This window comes from Euwallacea fornicatus, chromosome 9 (assembly GCF_040115645.1).
Source record: "Euwallacea fornicatus isolate EFF26 chromosome 9, ASM4011564v1, whole genome shotgun sequence".
In the NCBI taxonomy this organism is placed as follows: Eukaryota; Metazoa; Arthropoda; class Insecta; order Coleoptera; family Curculionidae; genus Euwallacea; species Euwallacea fornicatus.
Window position 1 is genome coordinate 3,629,653 of NC_089549.1, and position 21,324 is coordinate 3,650,976.

The window sequence follows — 21,324 nt, forward strand, 5'->3', positions numbered from 1 at the left end:
GACAGGTCAAAGGTTAATGTGAATGTTTTTCGAAAATGCGTCCTTAACTTTTGAGGGAGATATTACAAGATGACCACGAATTTTCGGAATTATACATTTTTTATAATTTGCGGTGGGTTTTGGGGTGGAAGTTTTGACTGCTTTTAATTGACACGAGACAAACGCAACTGATGAAACCTAGCAGGGTTGAAACCGGCATTTGAATGAGTTATGCACAAAACTGGAATGAGATATAAAGTCTTAAGGATCAGTTATACACCTGTAAATTCAACCTGATATTTAAGTCTCGGATTAGAACTATAGCTCCTTGTTTAATTTTAAAAATTTCCGTTTTAAGTACAGGTGGAGTTTAGGGAATATGACTGAGCTCTATAGGTCTTAATTTTTTCGAACAGCATTGTAATTCTTCAAATACAGGAGTTTGTTGAAATATATATCATTTTCTTGTGAGTTTAATCGTACAGCAAAATGAAAAAAGAAACATTAAGAACTACCAATGCTCACTGCACAAATTACGCTTTTCCAAATTGGTTAATAAATTGCTTTGGTCCTGCGACTACTTCTTAATTACCAGTTTAAAGCGTATACACAAATCACACCTGATAAACTGATCAATAATGTTATAATATAAAAAAGCAACAATCTTAAGTAGGCATCAAGTTCATCATCTATTCTTCGTACGTCTATTCACCGTGAAATTATGAAATATATTTTCTTCTTGTATGAGGTCTTAATGTGAAAGTAACAGTATTTAGTAGTAGTGCTCGATACCACTCAGTACCGTTAACAGCATTTGTATTGAGAAGAATCTGGGCGATGGTATTTTAGCATTTCTTTACTCAGAACATACATTTCGCTATATTATTTGATATGAATCAGCGAATGCGTATTGAATGTAGTATCCATACTTAAGACGACATTAATTTTTCTACAATAAAAGGTATGTTTTGCACTTAATAAATTTATTACTTTTAAATTTGTTTTATGTTTACTGATGATATGAACAAACGCGTTTCGAATTTGCATTACGTAACAGACGTTCACCTTGAACTTTTGAAAAGTGGTATTATCGAATTTTATAGAAATACTTTGAATAGTTGATAACTTTTAGTGTCAATTAAAGCGCACTCCACAGTTTATAAAGATTTCATACAAACAATAAATTAATCGGCTAAACACCATATTTGGTGATCACATTTACCCCTAATAAATATAATAAATTTACCCATAGTGATTCGGATCAGGTAAGTTTTTTCATTATGTTATATATCAGTTTCCTCAATTGTCTATAATTTACAGTTTTGTTGCTCTGATTTGAACTTATTGGTTTATTTGACCTGTGATAATGAGAAGTAACATAAAGTGGTTTCAAAGTTTTTTTTATTAGTTCCGCAGTGATAGTCTATTTTTCTATAGTTATTTTTTCATAAGTAGGTTGCTTTGTAATAGAGACATGAGGTCGAATTGGATAAGCTATTTTCATGTTTTAAACATAATATGTTGAATAAGTAACGCTGACGGGTTAAATTTTATAAGTACATTTTTGTAAGGGCCTCTTTGCCTGTTAGTACTCAACTAAAGGCTGTCCTGAACTTCAGTAGCAAGCTATCGACCATGGCAGTGCCTGACATAGAATTAATTCTTCACCAATTTGTCTACAATTTTTTTTATTGATTAACTGATTGGATTGTTCCTGAACTTTCTCAGTAAGGCTCATCAGCTACTTGACTAATCAAATTTGTTCCAATTTCTTTGGTAGATTCAACCATGAACTGCTAAGACCTTTCTTGAATTTCCAAAGTAGCTATCGACGATGGCAAATGTGGCGGAAATTACTCTTCACCAATTTGTCCACAATTCTTTGTTCCATTAATTGTAGGAATTGTTACTGAACTTTGTTAATAACAATTATCACCTACTTGGTTAACCAATCTTGTTTCACTTTTTATGGCGGATTTAGTCAGGGACAACTAAGGGTTGTCTGGAATTCCCGAAACAGCTCTTGCCCATTGCAAATCGCCTGGCATTGAACTTACAATTCACAATTTGTCTATCATAGCAAGTGAAAAGTATAAATACTTGTGGACAAATTGATAGATAGTGGGGTCTATGCCGAATGCATTCCCATAGTCAAAAGTTGCTTTGAGACATCGGACAGCCCTTACCAGTCTCTGGACAAGTATTAACAGGCGAAGGTTAGTTCAAAAAATGTAGCAAAAAATCTAAAGCCCGCTACTTTTATTTACTCAAACATGTTCTAATTTATAGGAATATTGTAATCACCCTAATACCCGACTAAAACTAATTTTTTTATATTTGCTTGGTTGGCTACTGCAAAGAAAACGAATAATAAAGCATAAGTTATTTTTTGTTAGTGTCTTAACAAATATTTCGCATTTGTTTAATATTTTGAGAAAGTGTGTAGAGTATGATTTGCTGACGCTTTTTTTTTTTAGATAAAGTAATTCATAAGAAGCGCCTACTATTCTTCATTTCTCGTCCGCCACAGTAGTCAGACTTTTGGTCTCAATTACGTTGTTACCTTATTCTGAATTGCAACTCTTTATTTCTCGTTATATAAAATTATCAATCACAGTTGATGAGGTTGAATTCATATTGGTTGTAACGTGCATATCAGCCATATTGGATAAATCAATAATAATCCCTTTATTAGATCCTAATATTTCACCATGGAAACAAAGAATAAAGAAGAGGTGGAAAATGGCTTCAACGAGAAAATCGAAGAAAAATTGGTAGGCCCCCAAGAGGCAAGAGATATTTCCTGATTTAACACGCTTTAATTATCATTAATATCAAGATCTTCTTTAGGATTCTCGAGTCCACGAAAGAAACCGGAAACTACCTTTACTTTTAAAAACCATCCGAGGCACCACCTACTACTTCATTAAAATGTTGAACATCATTTACATACCTGTCTTCATATATCGCATGTTTGAAAGTAAAATGAGGTGCCCACCGCTAGATGATCCTCTACTAAGGATAACTGCAACTGATCTGGCCAGTGCAATCAGAAGAAGAGAGGTAGATATGCTTTGCATGATCAGTATTAGGAAAATTGGTATGTTGGTTTGCAGATTTCATGCGAAAGCGTGATTAAAGCCTATATATGTAGGATAAAAGAGGTAAATCGTCTATTAAATGCTGTGATAGATGATAGGTTTGAAGAGGCTTTGGAAGATGCTAGGTTGGTTGATAGGAAGCTTAGGGACCCCAAATTCAATAAATATGAAGATATGATTGCAAAGAAGTTTCCTCTTTTAGGTTAATTAACCCTTAGCCTAAGAGAAAGACTCTTTTACTAATTAAAAGTTTTAGGTGTTCCTATCACCATCAAAGGTAGTTTGGCAGTCCAAGGATTAAGGCACACAAGTGGTACGATAATCCGCAAGGAACATTATGCTGAAATTGACGCAGAGGCCGTGGCTTGGGCTCGTGAAGCTGGTGAAGAATTGGCTCCATTCACCTAAAATATCGTTTAAATCTGTATTTACAGGAGCAATTCCTTTATTGGTCTCCAACGTCCCGGAGTTGTGCATGAGTTGGGAGACTACAAATAAAATTATTGGAACCACCAAGAATCCTCATGATGTTACCAGGACTTGCGGAGGTTCTTCTGGAGGAGAGGTCTAGATACCAAAAATGTTTTTTGTGCAGATTTTAATACATAATCCCTTCAGGCCAGTTTACTAGGAGCTGGAGCTTCCCTTTTAGGCATAGGTTCAGACATTGCAGGTTCTTTACGACTTCCAGCTCACTATTGTGGGGTTTGGGGTCACAAACCTACCCCTGGAGTTGTATCGCTTTGTGGTCACTATCCAAGCTGTTTGCATAAAGATAAATGGGAGGCAGTTTTCGTTGTGGGGCCCATGGCCAGGTACGGTTCGGATCTTCGAATGTTTTTGAAAGCCATTTCTGTGCCTGAAAAGAGAGAGAAATTGGATTTAGACAGAAGGGTATATCGTATATTCTATATTTGCTGGGGTTTAACGTAGATTTTCAGATTGATATTAAAAGCGTTAAAGTTTATTATTCGGATTTTGAGGACTATTACTGGCAGCCTAACAGACATTGTTCGGGAGCGGTTAAGAAAGTTGTAGGTCATCTGAGCAATATTTGCACTACTCAGCCGCAAAAGGTAGGTTTTTTTTAAAGACATTGCAAAATGAATTCCAAGGCAGTATCTACATTAAGGAATATTTAGTGTTAAATGGTTTCTTAAAAATTTACAAAAAGCAAAGCAGGTTAGTTATAGTTATTCCAAAAGTACAAAATTTTTCTTTGTATTAGGCTGGCTGTTAGGTTTTTTCCAAACTCTTATATTGCGGTTCAGCTACTTAAAAAGCGTAGGAAAATTCTATTCGAATCAATTCGAGTTATTCTAAAATTAATGAAAATTCTTGCTCAAGTTAGATCGGCTTGTCTTGAATAACATAAATTATCTGTTCTAATGAACATTAGGCATGTTTGTTTTTAGGTAAAACCCTCTGGGAATCCCAAAAACTTAAGCGAGTCTCAAATTTTTCTTGCCTTAAAAATCTTAAAAGAGCACATTTTAGAAATTCCCGAGACACAGAAAAACTTTTTCGTTATTCCAAAACTATTGAGCATAAAAAGACATTTGGTTTCTCCGAAAAATTTAAAATTTGATGTCACCACATTCATTGAAAATCCAGACGTTCACAAATCCAAGCATTTGAAACATTTTTGAAAATCTCCAAAATGATATTTTTTTCCATCAGAAAATCTATTTTTTTTAGACTGATTTCTATTTAGCAGCACATGGTCCAGATTTAGCAACAATGGATTTGTTCGAATTGAAAGACGTTGAGGATGCTTTTGATGGAAACGCCAATGGAGCATTTTTTGAGTTGTTCAGGTATAATGTGGTTTTTGAATTTGTCTTTTTTATCAAGTCATGCAACTTCAATTTTTTTTTGTCAGGTACACAACACTAAGATCAAAACACACGTTCATGCTAATCATTTGCGCTATTTTACGAAAAATTGCAAGGGGAGCTCCACCAACACTTTTCAATAAGGTCAAAAAATTTGTTGCCAAAATGCGACAAGAAATTTTTGAGCTTTTGGGTGATGATGGTGTAAGTTTGGAGTCCACATAATTTTTAACCTGCATGTTTACTTTTTCCAGGTACTGATTGTACCAACCTTCCCGACTGAAGCTCCTAAACATGGAGATGTCTTAAAAACAGCCATATTTGCAGGCTATTTGACAGTATTTAATACCCTGGGACTCGCTGTAACCAATTGCCCTGTGGGGGTGACTGATAAGGGGCTGCCAGTGGGAATTCAAGTAAGTTTAAAGAAGGGGGTTCCCTGAAGTCCTTTGCAGCTGGAGTGTTTGTTAGGTGGCTGCAAAGCCTTTTGGTGATAATTTAACGCTAACTGTTGCTGAAGAAATAGAACGGGCATTTGGTGGTTGGATAGAACCAAGAAGACGATATAAGAAGTAAATTGGGAAGATTGTTCAAATGGGAAGAAAGTACTAACTATGCACTTATGCACTTAATATTGGAAGAGTGAACTGATTTTTTTAATTATAAATGGATAATTGTGTTATTAATTTGTCTTTAAAAAATTATTAAATCTGAGTTTGAATTTAATTTCCAACCAAATTGATACCAACCCCAACATGTATCTCAAGAGCCGTAATCAAGGCATTTCTAGACCAGTTTAAAGGCGAAGTTGGATTGACGTGAAGGTCTCCTTATTGTCAAGAATTGGAAGAAATCGGAAGAGAAATTGAAAAAATAGAGCCATTGACGACGAAAGTATGAGTTATGAGGTAAAGACGACTACTTCTATGAAAATCTAGAATTTTGGTTATTTGCAAAGGCGTAGTGAAAAACCTCACCAAGTCAGCAACATTAAGCTCAATTTCTGATTAAATCCAGTCCCCGAAAACCGGTTTAGAAAACGAATTTTGATATAAACCAGTCAGGGAAATGGTCGAATGTGGAGTCTTACAACTATAAACCCTTTTTTCGTATTCACTGCAATTTCTCGTAGATCAGTTCGACAAAATACCTCAATTTAAGACTTAAACCGACACTGAAATAACAATTAACTTCTCCCTACAGATTACGTTTTATTTCCCTGCCCGTCCAGTAAAGTCAGCGAATAACCGCGAATTTTAATTCCAACTCTGTGCGGTTTACTTTGCTCTCAAATTGAAAACCGCGGAGCAGGATTAAATAACTTTGGATAGAAACACAAGTTTATGCAAATTCGTTTTATTTACCCAACTGTGACCATTACCGTCATAAAAAAACCCTTTTAGGGTACCGGACTAGAATAGTATCCGAGTGCTAAATCGACCAAAGAAAAAGGGCATGGGAACAGATCTTCGCATTTATTCAAAGGGTATGTGCTTGCAACGTCATTTCCAACTTGAGCGGCATAGTGATAGGTGCGATGAATGTCTGGTTCGCTGTGACGTAAGGGCTCCTGTGGAAATCTTAGCACCAAAGTAGATAACTACCTTAAGAAAAATCGAGAACTCAGTCTTTACCTAAATATCAGGTCTAAAGTCTTGTAAAGCAACCCTTGCTCATCGGAAAGCTTCTGCTTGGCTTCGCATAAACTGCGGAGCAAGCAGGATCTGCCGTCATAGCCCATCCTGCAAGGGATAATAATTTGAAACTCCATGTAACTATGGCTTACTTTGACTTACGAATTTAATATTATCTCTACCCTTCCGTACAAATCGCGTCTATTTCTCCTCTTAATGGCGGGTTTATACGCATCCAAAAGAGGTTTAGTTTCGTTCGGAAGCTTATATCCCAAAGCATAATTTATATTTAGTGAAAATAGGCTTGAGCCGGGGGTAATGTCCATAAGGCTGGTTAGACAGAAGATTGCCTATGCAGAAAAAAACTATTTCACTGAAGCATTAAGCAAAGTACTTACAGAGAAAACTGCTCCTTCGGGGAACGCCAGGTACCTTCGGACTCTTGAATGCTTCTTCTTTGACGCCGCAACTTCCGAATTCAGTAATAAAAAAATGCTTAAGAAAACTGACAATATCAGTCTACTGCCGCTGTGCATCTTTGACATTTTTAAGGCTAAATGTAAATTAGATGTTATTAGCTGGTTTTGGCTATAAAGAAATTAATATATGTTTATCGTCACTCTTCATTAGAGTATGACAGCACAATGATAATTTTGCTAATTTAGGACCTCAGTTATGTAAAGACTTGAACGGTATGACGAGTCTTAGTGAAGATTGAAATACTCGACCAGGAAAATGCGGGTCACAATATGAAATGCAAAGTCGATTTTGGGTTATTTAAGTCTGTTAGGAGCTAACTAAAAGTGACGATTAGGACTTAACTTTACGGCATATATGGGATATTTTCTGTTTTATCTGGTTTTGGTGGGTTTTGAATATACCGGAAATTTTACGACTTCAGGCTGATGACAAACTATGGCAATGTTGGTACCAACTTATTCATTTAATGCATGAACAAATTTTCCTTTGATAACTACAAGTGCGAGGTTAATTATTATAATTTGTCAAATTATTGCGAGTTTATGATTCATCTTAGGAAAAAGTAGTTTATGTGAATGTTTCATGCAGGATCCATCGTGTACTTAGTGAATAGAGTGCCCAGTCCGACCGCCTGATTTAAATCCCTGCGATTTTCCCCTTTGGAGCCATTTAAAATGTCAAGTTTATAAGAATCGTCCGAGTAACGTAGATAGTAAATATGTAGATAATGCAATGAACAAGGTAAGACACATATGTTCAGGTACGAAGATCATTTATGCAAATGATAGCACTGTGTTCGGATAACGACGGAAGCCATTTTGAGCAAATGCTTCGAATATTAAATAACAATTAATTATTTTAAGCAGTTATTTGTTATTTTGCTTTTCTGATTAAATTTATTTCTTTTAGTGAAATAAGACAAATAATGTGTTTCTAGAATTTTTTCTTCTCTAACTTCAATAAAAATTGATATGTGCATGTGCACGAATAAGTATAAATATCTTAAAAGAATTCAGAAGTAGAGGGTTAAATTTGAAGAACAAAACTTAAACTTAGTTAGTCTATTATGGGGCAAGAAAAAATAATTCAAAGATATCAAAAAGTGACAAGTTAGTCTTGAAACTTTTATTTGAAATACTTTTTGATAGAAACATTATTTAAACAGCTATTGCCATTATTCAACATACATTTTTAGAAAGCATAATTTTCATTAATTACTTTTGTGACAGAGACGTACCAATAGAAAGGTTCTAAAATGGGAAAAATTCATCCTTTTTGAAATTTCTATTCTCTGATTGTTGGAAACCGTGGAGAGAGCTGGCTCAAAACTAGCAAAAATTTTGATTTTTAGAAATTTTGTGATCCCTGCTTTGATCAAATTGCTTTCTCTTTTTTGCATACTCAGATGCAATCAAAATTACCATATTGTTTCTGTAGTAGAAGATTTTAAATAATAAAGTTTAATGTAACTTAAACATCACAGAATGGTCGCAATAATTCATAATTTTTTCAAGATACCCCATTTCTCTCATTTCTTTATTTGAAAATGCGCCACTGCTGCTTGTAAAGCATTTTTGAGATATTTAGTGGATATTCTTTCTTTACGTTAATCTTCTTTTCTTATATCTCCATAACTAGTAGGTCTTTATTTTAATAATCTCCACTTTCCACTTAATTTATTTACATGTCCTTCCAAGCCTCTCAACTTTCATCCAGGTTCCTAGTATCTTAAAGTTTATTACTTATTCCTTGTCTCTCGCTTACATTTAGCTAATTCTTGCTTACAGACCTCTTTTATCTTCTATTAATCAAATGATTAGTATTTATTTGTAGGTAATCTATTTTAAGCTCCTTCACTAATACGCAACTTTTTCTTGTTTTTTTTTTGTTTCTTGAAAGAAATATTGTTTGTAATTTTTATTCAATTAACAAAATTTGGATGAATTTCCTCTACTTAGTTTATATTATATTTAGTATATTCTCTTTTTATTTTTTATTTGTTATATTTTATCTAGTTGTTATATTTAGTTTCATTGACTCTAAAGTCTCCTACAAGTAATCGATTTGAATGAAGTTCGGGTTAGAAATGAATGGAAAAAAAAATATGTCGGGATACGAGAATTTGATTTTACACACTGATCATTTCATCAACAGTAAACTCAGCTGGGACTAATAACCAGATTTTATCAGAATTATATGATTAACCTGAGGTAACTTTAATATGAACTAGAATTTACGTGAGTTTTTCGAAGTTACGTTGCAAAATTTAAGCCAAACTTGAATTAAAACTCCGTCAAACGTAACATAATTCAAACTTCTAAAACCGAGTATTTGCATGAAAGATTATCACATTTAGTAAATAATTTTATTATTGCTAATTGCCCAATAATATCCCAACGCCATCTCTACGAGCGAAAAAGGACATTCAAAAATACTTTGACATATCGATTTAACATTAATACCCTCCTGCATCATGAAGTCATTTCCAATGGAAGCAGCCCAGTGGTAAATTTTATGAACCTCAGGTTCACGTGGTAAAATTCTCTCTCTGGGAAACCTAAAAGTTGCTACAATGAGACAAAATCTCCCCTTTTTCTGGTAAGTACCGAAGAAGCTGTCCCAGGACATGATGTATAAGACTACCTTCGCGGTTCTTAAAGACGCTTTCCGCTTCGCATAAACTGCGAAGCACGCACGATCTTCCATTATAGCCCATGCTATACAAAGAATTCATTATTATATATTAAAAAAGAAACATATTTAATTATCTTACGAGTCTAAGATATCTTCGACTTTGTTATACAAGTCTCGCCGATTTCGTCGCTTTTGAGCTGGCTTGTAGTTATCAAACAGAGGCCTGGTGTCATTTGGCAAATCGTACACTAGACCCCAATTGATTCCTTCTGAGAATATAGGGGCACCATCAGTAATGCCCATTTGCGATGTCAGGCAAACAACTGCCTGGAGAGTGATGAACAACATGTTTTTAATTTAACAAAGTAGCAAAAACTGAACACTTCGTCATAGTTTAGACTACATAGATTAAGTGATCGATTCATTAAGGAATGGTGATGACTTACAGAAAAAGCGGCTCCTTCAGGGAAAGATACGTATCTCTTTCTTCTAGACAATTGTCCTGTATTATTTTCATTGCTTTGGACACAGGGGGCAATCACTATGACAATCACGTATATGGCAAAAAACTTTCGGAGGATCATGTCACCACACTTCCGTTTAGAGCATGTTTCTCTTTTCTCTTGTAAAAAGAGTAAGTTTATATATCTGCTTCGCATGAAACGAGGGTAAAATGTAGAATGGGCCCGGTCATAACTAAATGGTCTTACTCAGATTATTTGCACTGGAGAATAATTTATTCATAACTCAGTAGTCGTATTCTATTAGCAGTGCCTGTAATAAATCCTTCTCGTCTATCTCGGATATATTCTTACGGTCAATTCATGCAAAAATAAAAAAGCCCAAGGCACATTGAATAAGAAATATTTTATTCTATTGTCTATCCAGTTTCTGATCAATAAATCTTCGCAAATAACGATGATTGAAGTATAAATAACTCGTATGGAATACCTAGTTTAAGAGATTTAATTTTCCGAAATCTTAAATACAAAATTCTTAAATCCGGTCCTGGTATTCTGCCCTGAACAACTAATCGTAATGGAAATTTGAGGACTTTTAAAGCCAATTTTAGCCTTTAAACGCATAAGTGACTTATTTGAAATTTCTAGTTCGATGGCTATAATTGTTTTACTACTCCTTTATCAACAACAATCCACTGAACTACGCTTCTCTAAAATTGTGTTTTCAACTCGTCTTTGATACTTTTCCCCTGTTCAACTAATCGCAATAAGAATTTCAGGAATTTTGGAATATAGTTGGGAATTAAGAGCAACGCGTAAACGATTTATAGAGCATATGTATTTTCAGGAACAATTGTCTCAACAGTTTTTATGATCTGAACCACGTATTTTCCTCTAAAATAGCAAGTTTACGCCTGGTCCTAGTATTTTGCCCTCGATCATCTAATCCTTATGAAAATTTCAGGAATTTGAGATCATACTATCAGCTTGTTTCTGATGCATAAATGGTTTTAAGTAAATACATAGTTTGGAAGTTGCATAATTTTCTAAAATCTTCCGATCATCGTAGTAACGTTTCTTCCACCAGAGATGTCGGACAAAGTCCGGTCGCAGTACTTCCCCCTGGCTTAACGAAAACTTTTGTATTGCGTAAAGCACCATAAAGTTCCTATTGATGTACAACGTATATGAAATGTGTAATTTCTTTCTAATCGGTTAAACTAGGCTCCTTTACCTAAAAATTGAATCTTAAACCCGGTCTTGTTACTTTGTGTCTAGTCAAACGATTCAAAACAACATTTGCGAAATTTTCGAAAACTGCATAAGCTTTTGAACTGGAGATTGGATATGTGCAAATAAACACAGAATTTGTGGTAGTTCAAGTTAGTCATATTCCTCATTCAATTCTACTGTTTCCTAGAAACAGAGTAAAAAAAATCGATTCAAATTGAACTTCAAAAGGTCTTCCATTGTAAGTTTATAAGGTTCAGAAGGTCTTCTATCCAAATATATTTCCATCAGTTAGTTCTTTTTCGTAGGTAAGAATAGTTTGATTGAAATATTCGTTTCCAAAGCACACAAGCTCTCCTCGAGAGGTGGTACAGGGTAGTGACTCTAATGACGTATTTTTGGTTTAAAAAAATACGTCTCTTAATTCCTCGTTTCATTAATTACATCATAATAAGCATCATTATTTATGTTTGAATAGTATCCCAATGCCATTTGCACCAAAGAAAACGGACATTGGAAGAAATCTACACATTTGTCTTCGACACCTCTTTCATCTCTTGGATCATCTTCCTCACCAATTAAACTCGCCCAATTGTAAATTTTGTGATCATCATGTTCGTGCGGCAAAATCGGTTCTTTGGGAAACCTCAAAGAAAAATTCTCATTTATTTCGTTCTTACTGTGATATGCTGATTTAGTACTTACGTGAAAATCACACTTAAAATGTGATAAAGTAGGCTATCTTCGCGTTTTTTGAACATGCGACTTGCCTCGCATAGGCTCCGCAATATGCATTGCCGACCGTTATAGCCCATACTAAAATATTTTCCCTCATTTTTCCCGAATGGGTTTTGAGAAATACTCACGAGCTGAGAATATCTTCGACCTTTCTATACAATTCTCGACGATTTCTTCTCTTCTGAGCCGGAGCGAAATAATCCAGAAATGGTGCTGTCTGGTTCGGTAGGTCGTATACTAAACCCCAGTTAATTCCCTCTGAGAAGATGGTGGCCCCATCAGTAATTCCCATTTGGGAGGTAAGGCAAATAACAGCCTGGCAATCAGAATAAATAAAACTAAGGATAATTAGAAGATAAGTAGGGAAACTCACCGAAAAAGATGCTCCTTCTGGAAAAGTCACATAACGTTTTTTCCTTAGCAAGAGGCTCCTATTTTTTTTTACGCAAATTACTTGCGAAGCAAAAATGTGAATTACAGTGAGTAAAATCACACCCTTGAAAGCGACCATTTTCGATGATATTGTGGAACTGAGCTTGACCTAGACTGTTATTTTAAATTTATTTTAGATCAGCTATGAAGTACACGGATGTTATATGTATTTACATAACTAATGGTACGATTCAGTAAACATAACTAATGGTAACAATACTCAACCGGTTCGTTTATTAAAGCCCCTTTGTAGGAATGTTTTCACTCTAAAACAGCGTCTTAGGCACTGTTAAATTTGTTTCGTTTTAGTAATAAGTATTCCAGCGTGACTTGAAAAGGAATTTAGAAAGCGCCGGAATTAGTAACTTTGGAAAAAACGTTCGTGTCTTAGGACTTTTTTTTAGCTCCTGGAAATCAAGGGAAAAATTGAGAAGCTGGTGAAAAATCAAAAACGTTTCTTTAAAATATTTTTATGTTTTCCTCAGCTGCGTTTTTTTTTTCAAGTATCTCTGAAAGTCATTGAAACTTTTCAAACCTTGGAACTGCATATGCTTGAACTCCAGAAATGGACATCCTGTATATACAGGGTATGTTAGATATATGGAATAATGATAATAACTTTTAAACTATTTTTTTCTATCAATTATTCAAAAATTCAAGCAAAAAAACAAACACGTTTTAAATATTAAGTAAATAGCATTACCGAAATTCCAATTTTTAGTTTAATGAAAAGGAACACATATTTTTTGCTTTATGAAAGAAAATGGCCAGCTCGGCCACCTGATTTAAATCCGTGGGATTTTTTCCTGTGGGGCCATTTAACAGATCAAGTTTATGCAATCGACCAACATAGATGATGTGAGGACTTGTTTTGCTGGTGTAATGTAATAGATCAGGTAAGACGCGTATCTTCACGTGAAGGAGATCATTCACACAAGGAATAGCACCATGTTTGGATAACGATGGAATACATTTTCAGCAAATGCTTTGAACATTAAATAATTTGTTATTTTACGTTTTATTTTCAATAAAATAAGGAAAATAATTTTTTCTCGAAATATTCCTTATCTACCCCCAATAAAATTTGGTATGTCTGTACGCGCAAATAAGTGTTGATTCCATAAAGAGTCAGAAATAGAGGGCCATATTTGAAAAATAAAACTCGGCCTTCGTTGAACTGTTATAGGGTTAGACAATTGCCCCAATACCTAAACGCCCAAACCCAATGCCTTTTTTGTCAAAAGGTTCGGGGTCATCAAAAAGTGGCAGTAAAAGAAGATTAACTGTCTTCTTACTTTTACTTGAAACGTTTTTTGATTTAAAAAAAACTTAAAAGTTATTGCCATTATTCCATATTAATTTTCAGAAGTTCTAATTCTCATTCATGAATTTTGTAATAGATGCGCAGAGATGGAAAGTTTCCAAAATGGAAAAAATTCGTACTTTTTGAAATTTCTATCCTGTGACCGTTGAAAACGGCGGAGAGATCTGACTTCAAATTTATTCCAAATAGATAAGATTAGACAAATAACGCTGTAATCTTTCTTCAATATTCTGCGAAGCATGAGGCATAAGTTAGTAGTCCTGTGATGTGTTCCAAATTGGTACTGGATCCATATATCTAAATCAATTGAGGCGAAAAAATTAATTATAGAAGTAATTTCAAGTTACCCAAACTCATCAAGCGATATATAACGGTGGAAGCTTAAATATACAAGTTTTTCCTTCAGAGAAAATTCCTCAGATTACTTGAAATTCTTCCGCTATCCTCCATTTTCCAAATTTTGCGGTTTCTGCATTTTAATAAGGTTCAAAAATGAGTATTCTACAATTTTTCCTAAGTCATAATTGCCCACATTTGGTAAAAAATACCAGCAGGCTTCCTTAACACTCCTAATGGCATTCATTATCTTAAAACTTGATAATTGCTAAAGCAAATTCCACCACATCTAAAACGTATCATACCTACACCAGATAACTGTACTACTGGAATCATAGGTCAGGAAGAAGCTACATTATAAGACCTATTAATATAAGCAGTACCACAAATGGTCCTCCTACAATATGAGAACTATCCAGATTTTAATTGTTTCAATTTTCCTCAATTTTCTCACGACTTCGGCCTCGGAAAACCAAACGATTTTGTCCCGAAGGAGACGGTTCTTGGTTTTCCCTGAGGGCAGTTCATTGCAAGTCGGTAAGTGTCTCTGAAGGAAATTGAGCAAAAATGTAATTTGGAAAATTTTAGTTTTTGACTTGACTTATCCAGCACAGGCACTGGAAGGAAATCTGATTACTTTCGGTAACACAGCTACTATCGGTTGGGAATTGCCATCAACGCCTATATTTCTGGATGAGAAATTCAAGAAAAAGGAAAAGACAGTTGAGACCACAACTGTGGAAATTGTTCACGATCATCATGATGGTGAGTAGTATGGTTTGCGACAGAAATCGTTTTTAAGAAGGACATAATTAGAGATCTATCAACCTGAGCTTTCTTCGGATTACTCAAGATGGAGCACTGGCAATCATAGGAATTATCACGAAGCTCAGTCCTCTGTGAGGTTTTATCCCTACAATGGAAAGAAGTATAACGGCCAAATTAGGAACTATTACCATCAAATGGGACCCTCAAATTTCTGGCGTCAGATGTACTATCCCGGATATCTGTCTTATTCAAGTCAGCAACAAACTGGCAAAAGATTCAAACGCACTGTGGCTCAACACATTCAGAGACGCAGCAGAAGGGAGGTATTCAAGAGGGTTGAAAAATTGCTCTCGTCGTAAGTTAGTTTATATGTTATACAGGGTATTTCGGAACTTTGAGATCAAACTTTGAGCGATTGTTCAGTGCAACAATAGAAGACAACGTTTTGAATAATTACTAAAATGTTATTTTATACAAATAAATTACGTACAAAATCTCGATAAAGAGATATTTGTCTATAACTGTCTTAAAGCGTCATAAGGCCGTAGCGCTTTAAGGAGATATTTGTGGACACGGGGTCTTATGCTCCGATGTATTCTATTGTTGCACTGAAAACTTCCAAGAAGTTGTATCTCACAGTTATCAAACACCCTGTGTATGCAAGTTAGTTTTAGTTGGGATTCTAGGTTAAGCAAGGATGGTAAAAGTTGCGTACTAAAGACGATATGCCAGGTAAAGAAGTTATTGTCCAAGAAAGGGACTTTTTGGGAGGAAATTGTAAAGGCCATTTTTAGGTAAGTGAGGATTTGTAATGTTGAACTGACCTAAATTTGTTAAATTAGGTCAAAATTCGATTTGAATCCAGATGAGGACCACTATGACCAGGCGTTTAACGAAAATCATGACTGTGAGCAAATGTATCCTACGTGTAAAGGGCACGTTATGAGTAAATTGTTCAGAAATAAACTAAAGAAATAATGAATTCGTTATGTGTTTTTTTCTCTCTTGTGTACACCTCAATGAGCTCATAAAACCCGGTCCAATTTTTACGTGTCCACGCGAATTACTGCGTCGCCATGAAACTGCCACCAGTGAGAAGCACGGATTTCAAGGTTAAAGGTGGGTAAGTGCGAACTGCTCCTACTTGCAGAATTCATATCTGAGAATGCAGGACATCTTATGCATACATTATGCGTTAGTGAGCGATATAATTAATTATGGTACACATGTTACTTGTGGATAATAACTATTTTTATTTCGTCCACTGTGGTTAAAATAAAGTTTATGAGTGTTTTTTAAAGATAATTCGTCAGTAAATGTTCCAATGAATTATTGCCCTCGGAGGACATGTAGCAACGAATCAAACATTACTTTTTTGTTTACTAGTGCGCTTTTGATTTTTCCTTACCATGTGGCAAAAAAAAATTCCACTGTATCAATATTTATCTGGAGTAAACTCAATGGCATAAATGAAGGAAAATCCGGGAAAACACTTGTAACTGTCTGAGACTAATCAACACAAATGTTCTAATTATTACGGTTCTAGTTAATATACGGAACTGAAAGTGCATGAAAGTGAGGTGGGTTCTGAGGGGTGGAAGACAAATGCTCTGCAATTATTGTTAATTTAATCAAAAATGTTATTAATGAGTGAAATGTTATTTTATCCTCGTGACGTAACAATTACGGTCTTAGTTGTAACTAATGACTTGTTTAACTCACTCAGAAAAGGGTAATGATGGTCGTATTGGGGTGAGTTTAGTGTGCTTTTATTGATGTCAATACGGTGGAATTAACATAACAAATTTCCGTTACTCAACGTTTACATATTTATTTAAGGCAGGCTATAATATCAACGCGTAGACGAATTGGCTTAACGACTAACAGGTGTAAATACCATTAAGTGCTAATTTGTAACTGGACTAAATACCGATTCTCCTAATGCAAACATGTATCGAAGTAGCTGAACAAGTCTCAAAATAACAGATATTGGATACACCAAGACAACATCAAGAAAAATGTGGTTTATAATAGTTTTATTATGGAATATGAGCATTATTTTATCCAGGGATTGTTTCGGAAATTTACAAACCGATATTGAAGAACGCTTAAATAATGGAAATCGTACTTATTTGTCAAGGAAACGAAGATATTTGGTGTTTCCAAAAGGAAGTTCCTTCCAGTTGGGTAAGTACGAAAATGCCTGAAATAGTGTACGTTTCCGTACAATTTAGCATTTCAGTCTATGATCTTGCCTATCCCTCAGTGGATGGAAGAGGGTTCTTCGTCTATGGGAATACTGCAGGTATGGCTTGGGAGTTGCCATCAACCCCGGTTTTCCTTGATAAAAAGTATATGAAGAAAGAGGAACCTCAGACAACCACTACTATGTTACCTCATTTGGATCATCCTGTGGAATATGGACACGATGGTATGAGCTCTATGGCAAAATCAATTAAATGAATTCTCAAAAAAAAATTTTTTTTAGATTGGCAGGTACCTTCGATTTGGGACAATGGTGTTAGTGGAGATTTTCCAGGCTGGAAAAGCAAAGCAGATGAAGGCCCTGTCTATAGCTGGAACTATGATACGAAGCTCCATAGCTTTAATAATTATAGACGACCTGTGAATGTAGACTCTCTCAAGGGTTCCGCCTATAACCAACCAACTTCTAACGGGTACCAAGGGCCTCATCAACAGAAATACTGGCCTAAGTATCATAATGAGAATTTCTGGAACAACGTTAATAACAGGCAGCGAAGCAAGTACGGTCACAAATATGTCTAAGAACACACGCCACTAAATGTTTTTAGAAAAACTGGGTATTCTTCACAAAAGCTTCAAAGATCGAATGATGTGGCCAGAAATTTCATCATTGACACGCAGCATTATCATAATATTCATAGGAGGACTAGGAGGGAATTATATGCCAAGTTTGAGGATTTTTTCACTACGTAAATGATATCTGGAATATCCTTATTGGGCTACCTGTAGGGTGACTTCTTTTAGGTTTACCACCAACGGAAGAACATGCCTCTTGAAAACCATTTGCCAAATTAATAAGTCTTCCGAGAAAAAAGGAACCTTTTGGGAGGAGCTGTTAAAAATTGTTTTCAAGTAAGTTTTCTTGAACCATAACTCCAGATCTTGATAAATTTATTTAGAGTGAAACCTGAGGGCTTTTACAAGGATGAAGACCTCTATGACTCAGCTGCTAATTCCAGCCACAACTGCGAAGAAATGTATTCAGAATGTGAAGGAAATGTGCTGAATAAATTAATTCGTTTTGATTTCGACAAATAAAACCCATTTTTTAAATTTCCTTTTATTTCTTTATCACCTTTCTCCTCATACGGTCATTAATCTGGAAAACTGATGAATAGGGTCCACAGAACATTCCGGAAAAACGTGATCGCATTTTCCCACCTGTTTACCCACCTTCTCGGCAAAATGATAAGCGTAATTGGTATGATCTTCGAGTTCTTCTTTTGTCGATGATGGACTGGAATGGAGTATTATCAAAACCAGGACTTGAGCACAGAAAAACTTACGTTAAGATGTTATGGACGATTTCAGCGAGCAGTCCAGATCTTTCTTCTAGCTTAATTGCTGATATCTGGCATATGGATTTGAGCAGACATGCCTTACCGTCTTCATAGTGGTTTCTATGAAAAGTGGTGGGTTTATGGTAAATTGTTTTCGTTTGTTCGGACCTATTACTGTTCTAAATATGATTCAATGAGCTCATAAATCTTCCAACGAGAGGCGGACCGCCTTTTTCTTTGATAGTCTCCTATAGAAGGATTTGTAAAGACTGAACTGTTGTCTGGGAGTAAATAGTAAGCTTTTATTGTGGAACCCATAACTACGCTGTTCAGGTTGACTTCAACGGGAATTCCCAAACCAAAAATCATCTAAAATTTACCATTAAAAAACATTAAAGAGGAGTATTTAAGTACTTACCGACACCCAATTCACTCCTTCTTTCCAAACTAACCATCTTTTATTCCTGGATAAGACTCTATTATCCTTCTGCAATATCGTTGAAGGGCTTTCAAGCTCCTGCGAGGCAACATTCCAGACAACCAGGAAAACCATTACTATAAGAGCTTTCGTCATTTGCGTTCTTTGGCAATTCTCGAACCAAACCCGAAATGTGAAGTATTTTGTACTTACTAAATCATATTTTTTGATAATGCTAACCCAGCTAGGAGAAATTGTGTGAATTTAGTTCGTGGTTATCGACCCGTAGGCGCTAAGAGGATATGTTAACTGGTCATTTCGGGTTAAACCAAGATGGTTCAGAGATCGAGAAATTTGCAAATGTAGGTCTCCCGGGGGTACGCTGATAAATCTCGGGATGTCTCAAGATTTGATTCCTGGGGGTCTATACACTTTTGCTGGGAATAACTCCAAGTCATAATATTACGATGAAGGGACATAAATCTCCACAAAATGCATTTTTGTATATTAATGGAATAGAGATAAAATCCGCAATATATTTTCAGACGCCATCAAAATGTTGATTTTAGGTGATTTTTCGTATCAACAGTGAAGCAGTGGTGTATTATTTTCAAGTTAAAATGCAGCAATTTGGGAGAAATTAGTCGTTTCTTTGAAGAATATTTCAAAATTCTCACCATTTGAAGTAATGATAAGATTATCAAAACTGGAAATGTTAAACGTCATTTCAAGATACATCATGGGGTACCATTGGAACACCATGGGGCACAGCTGAAGGAGATGAAAGATATCATTACTTGATTGATTTTAGCTCAACTCTATTCTCGTTTTTTCTTCAGTCCCTTTGCTCACCCCACTACTTCTCTTAAGAATATTCTGTGTTCTCCTCCTTGGTTCTTCTTACTTTTGTAAGTTATCGATGTCTAAGATCAATTAATTTAACACAAGTTTGTACAGGTCGAAGTTAAGTCCATCATTTTTCTTCAGGAGTACGAGTCTTTAAACTTAAGTAAAACATTACGGGAATTTCATGGGATTTATACCAGGAAATGATTCTTTCGTCAGCAGAACTCTTAACTCACTTTGCGAAGAATTTTATGGATTTTCAATAACAAAATGTTCATGCAATTTTAAATAATATGAACCAACCTTAAACCAAATCTTCTAAGGTTATTTAGCTGAGCCGACGATAATTTTTCTGAATGTATAATAAGACGACGTTTCTCTAGTTTAAATAACTTGAACCTAAAAATGAAAAAAATAAGTCTAAATGAAGTAAACTTTGAATTAATTTTAAGGAGAATGGAGGCACCTTTGTTTCATAAAGCCACAATTTTGCCTCTTACTCATCATTGCCTGTGTTTCTGATAGTTTACGAAATCCTCAAGTCAAGGATACTTTGGTAACTGCGAGTTATAGGTGTCTTAAAGTTTGAATTTTCGGTTTTGCAGGTAGCCAATTATTATCTATGAAAGCGATGTGCTGCATTTTTATAGAAACCTCAATCTGGGGAATAAAAATCCCCAATTACAAGAAAAACTAAGGGAATAAGTAGGGTTAAAGGTAAATACTCAAATAGGAAAATTAAAAGAGAATTACGCGGATAGTCCAAAAAGTACCTCACTGAACACTTAAAGAAAAAAAAATTCTTAGCGGAGTTTTCTTTGAGATAGGCGCACTTTTCCCCAGCATTGTTCTATAACTTGTTTATAAAAAAAAGTTTCAAATGTTTTAAAATAGAAATCAACCTCGGACTCCATCTCTTCATTGTTGGCAAATCTTTTTCTACCGAACGATTTTTCCAGGTTTAAAAAGATAATCTGAAGGGGATAAATCTGGCGAATAGGGTGGCCGAGGATAAAGTTTTAAACGAAGTTGATTGATTTTGGCCATCACGATGACGGAAGTGTGGTCTAGTGCGCTATCTTGATGAAACAAGACTTTTTCCTTCAAGAGGATAGTCAATAAAAATTATCCTACGTGCACTCCAAAAAATTAGTGCTGCCACTTTTCTTGCAGATAGAACGATTTTCGACTAGTTTGGAGCCGATTCACCCCTTCGGGTCCATTTTTTTGGCAGCTCTTTCGTCTCAGGTGCGACTCATGACCCATGAAGGACCAGATTTCCCCAGAGTAAAATCTCACTCCGCTTCCATGTTGGATGGACTAAAACCTTTCAAATGAAAGTGTTGAATTACATATCGATGAGCCTTTTTCCCATGTTTGCAAATTTGTAAAAGTGTTCACTAAAAACGGCTCTAAAACAAACACAAATCAATTTCAGACATAAGTTTTTAGAGGTTCGAACTTTATAATATGAGTAAATTTTTAATAACTAATCGTCATTTATGCATCAAGTCGGGTACTTTTGAGTCTATCCTCGTATCTTCTTAAAGCAGTTTTAAGTGC

The 21,324-nt window shown here is 35.2% G+C and overlaps 6 protein-coding genes across 8 annotated transcripts; 3 read left to right on the top strand and 3 right to left on the bottom strand.

Annotated features, from left to right (window-relative positions):
* Positions 1 to 759: 759 nt before the first annotated feature.
* Positions 760 to 5,629, top strand: LOC136341058 (fatty-acid amide hydrolase 2-like). 2 transcript variants are annotated; one of them, XM_066285643.1, is made up of 13 exons: positions 760 to 940; positions 1,037 to 1,244; positions 2,675 to 2,768; positions 2,830 to 3,042; positions 3,096 to 3,282; positions 3,337 to 3,462; positions 3,515 to 3,645; positions 3,699 to 3,974; positions 4,022 to 4,156; positions 4,779 to 4,897; positions 4,963 to 5,119; positions 5,170 to 5,331; positions 5,387 to 5,629. In XM_066285643.1, the coding sequence occupies exons 3-13, from the start codon at positions 2,691 to 2,693 to the stop codon at positions 5,489 to 5,491; spliced, it is 1,689 nt and encodes a 562-aa protein (XP_066141740.1). In that variant the 5' UTR covers positions 760 to 940; positions 1,037 to 1,244; positions 2,675 to 2,690; the 3' UTR covers positions 5,492 to 5,629. The 2 variants fall into 2 exon arrangements, with proteins under 2 accessions (XP_066141740.1, XP_066141741.1); XM_066285644.1 differs by lacking the exon at positions 1,037 to 1,244.
* Positions 5,630 to 6,284: 655 nt separating this feature from the next.
* On the bottom strand, positions 6,285 to 7,234 carry LOC136340963 (uncharacterized). Of its 2 annotated transcripts, none has more exons than XM_066285488.1 (4): positions 6,948 to 7,234; positions 6,712 to 6,879; positions 6,550 to 6,657; positions 6,285 to 6,495 (listed from the first exon to the last, which is right to left on the bottom strand). In XM_066285488.1, the coding sequence occupies exons 2-4, from the start codon at positions 6,873 to 6,875 to the stop codon at positions 6,315 to 6,317; spliced, it is 453 nt and encodes a 150-aa protein (XP_066141585.1). In that variant the 5' UTR covers positions 6,876 to 6,879; positions 6,948 to 7,234; the 3' UTR covers positions 6,285 to 6,314. The 2 variants fall into 2 exon arrangements, with proteins under 2 accessions (XP_066141585.1, XP_066141584.1); XM_066285487.1 differs by having other exon boundaries at positions 6,712 to 6,899.
* Positions 7,235 to 11,396: 4,162 nt separating this feature from the next.
* On the bottom strand, positions 11,397 to 12,609 carry LOC136341057 (uncharacterized). Its single transcript, XM_066285641.1, has 4 exons — positions 12,466 to 12,609; positions 12,221 to 12,408; positions 12,060 to 12,170; positions 11,397 to 12,000 (listed from the first exon to the last, which is right to left on the bottom strand). Exons 1-4 carry the CDS (start codon positions 12,601 to 12,603, stop codon positions 11,775 to 11,777), a joined length of 663 nt encoding a protein of 220 aa, XP_066141738.1. The 5' UTR covers positions 12,604 to 12,609; the 3' UTR covers positions 11,397 to 11,774.
* Positions 12,610 to 14,536: 1,927 nt separating this feature from the next.
* LOC136341097 (uncharacterized) lies at positions 14,537 to 15,948 on the top strand. Its single transcript, XM_066285716.1, has 5 exons — positions 14,537 to 14,721; positions 14,773 to 14,949; positions 15,001 to 15,307; positions 15,639 to 15,746; positions 15,795 to 15,948. The coding sequence occupies exons 1-5, from the start codon at positions 14,589 to 14,591 to the stop codon at positions 15,928 to 15,930; spliced, it is 861 nt and encodes a 286-aa protein (XP_066141813.1). The 5' UTR covers positions 14,537 to 14,588; the 3' UTR covers positions 15,931 to 15,948.
* Positions 15,949 to 16,903: 955 nt separating this feature from the next.
* LOC136341036 (uncharacterized) lies at positions 16,904 to 18,255 on the top strand. The gene is made up of 6 exons (XM_066285604.1): positions 16,904 to 17,139; positions 17,219 to 17,383; positions 17,441 to 17,717; positions 17,766 to 17,906; positions 17,962 to 18,069; positions 18,117 to 18,255. The coding sequence occupies exons 1-6, from the start codon at positions 16,971 to 16,973 to the stop codon at positions 18,253 to 18,255; spliced, it is 999 nt and encodes a 332-aa protein (XP_066141701.1). The 5' UTR covers positions 16,904 to 16,970.
* A 38-nt stretch (positions 18,256 to 18,293) lies between these two features.
* On the bottom strand, positions 18,294 to 19,190 carry LOC136341081 (uncharacterized). The gene is made up of 4 exons (XM_066285686.1): positions 18,916 to 19,190; positions 18,673 to 18,866; positions 18,504 to 18,617; positions 18,294 to 18,454 (listed from the first exon to the last, which is right to left on the bottom strand). Exons 1-4 carry the CDS (start codon positions 19,069 to 19,071, stop codon positions 18,301 to 18,303), a joined length of 618 nt encoding a protein of 205 aa, XP_066141783.1. The 5' UTR covers positions 19,072 to 19,190; the 3' UTR covers positions 18,294 to 18,300.
* Between the last annotated feature and the right edge of the window lie 2,134 nt (positions 19,191 to 21,324).

What these genes read in the sequence shown, in the direction of transcription:
- LOC136340963 (XM_066285487.1), bottom strand. Translation starts at nt 7,094, where the DNA reads ATGTCAAAGATGCACAGCGGCAGTAGACTGATATTGTCAGTTTTCTTA. An exon ending in CCGAAGGAGCAGTTTTCTCT is followed by an intron (nt 6,900 to 6,947) that starts GTAAGTACTTTG and finishes TTTTCTGCATAG; the next exon opens with GCAATCTTCTGTCTAACCAG. An exon ending in ACTTTAGACCTGATATTTAG is followed by an intron (nt 6,496 to 6,549) that starts GTAAAGACTGAG and finishes TTTGGTGCTAAG; the next exon opens with ATTTCCACAGGAGCCCTTAC.
- LOC136341057 (XM_066285641.1), bottom strand. Translation starts at nt 12,603, where the DNA reads ATGGTCGCTTTCAAGGGTGTGATTTTACTCACTGTAATTCACATTTTT. An exon ending in CAGAAGGAGCATCTTTTTCG is followed by an intron (nt 12,409 to 12,465) that starts GTGAGTTTCCCT and finishes TCTGATTGCCAG; the next exon opens with GCTGTTATTTGCCTTACCTC. An exon ending in GTCGAAGATATTCTCAGCTC is followed by an intron (nt 12,171 to 12,220) that starts GTGAGTATTTCT and finishes AAAATATTTTAG; the next exon opens with TATGGGCTATAACGGTCGGC.
- LOC136341036 (XM_066285604.1), top strand. Translation starts at nt 16,971, where the DNA reads ATGTGGTTTATAATAGTTTTATTATGGAATATGAGCATTATTTTATCC. An exon ending in AGGAAGTTCCTTCCAGTTGG is followed by an intron (nt 17,140 to 17,218) that starts GTAAGTACGAAA and finishes CCTATCCCTCAG; the next exon opens with TGGATGGAAGAGGGTTCTTC. An exon ending in AATAACAGGCAGCGAAGCAA is followed by an intron (nt 17,718 to 17,765) that starts GTACGGTCACAA and finishes AAATGTTTTTAG; the next exon opens with AAAAACTGGGTATTCTTCAC.
- LOC136341058 (XM_066285643.1), top strand. Translation starts at nt 2,691, where the DNA reads ATGGAAACAAAGAATAAAGAAGAGGTGGAAAATGGCTTCAACGAGAAA. An exon ending in GTGCAATCAGAAGAAGAGAG is followed by an intron (nt 3,043 to 3,095) that starts GTAGATATGCTT and finishes GTTGGTTTGCAG; the next exon opens with ATTTCATGCGAAAGCGTGAT. An exon ending in AAAGAAGTTTCCTCTTTTAG is followed by an intron (nt 3,283 to 3,336) that starts GTTAATTAACCC and finishes TAAAAGTTTTAG; the next exon opens with GTGTTCCTATCACCATCAAA.
- LOC136341081 (XM_066285686.1), bottom strand. Translation starts at nt 19,071, where the DNA reads ATGACGAAAGCTCTTATAGTAATGGTTTTCCTGGTTGTCTGGAATGTT. An exon ending in AAGGAGTGAATTGGGTGTCG is followed by an intron (nt 18,867 to 18,915) that starts GTAAGTACTTAA and finishes GGTAAATTTTAG; the next exon opens with ATGATTTTTGGTTTGGGAAT. An exon ending in ATTGAATCATATTTAGAACA is followed by an intron (nt 18,618 to 18,672) that starts GTAATAGGTCCG and finishes CACTTTTCATAG; the next exon opens with AAACCACTATGAAGACGGTA.
- LOC136341097 (XM_066285716.1), top strand. Translation starts at nt 14,589, where the DNA reads ATGAGAACTATCCAGATTTTAATTGTTTCAATTTTCCTCAATTTTCTC. An exon ending in TGTTCACGATCATCATGATG is followed by an intron (nt 14,950 to 15,000) that starts GTGAGTAGTATG and finishes GGACATAATTAG; the next exon opens with AGATCTATCAACCTGAGCTT. An exon ending in ATTGTAAAGGCCATTTTTAG is followed by an intron (nt 15,747 to 15,794) that starts GTAAGTGAGGAT and finishes TTGTTAAATTAG; the next exon opens with GTCAAAATTCGATTTGAATC.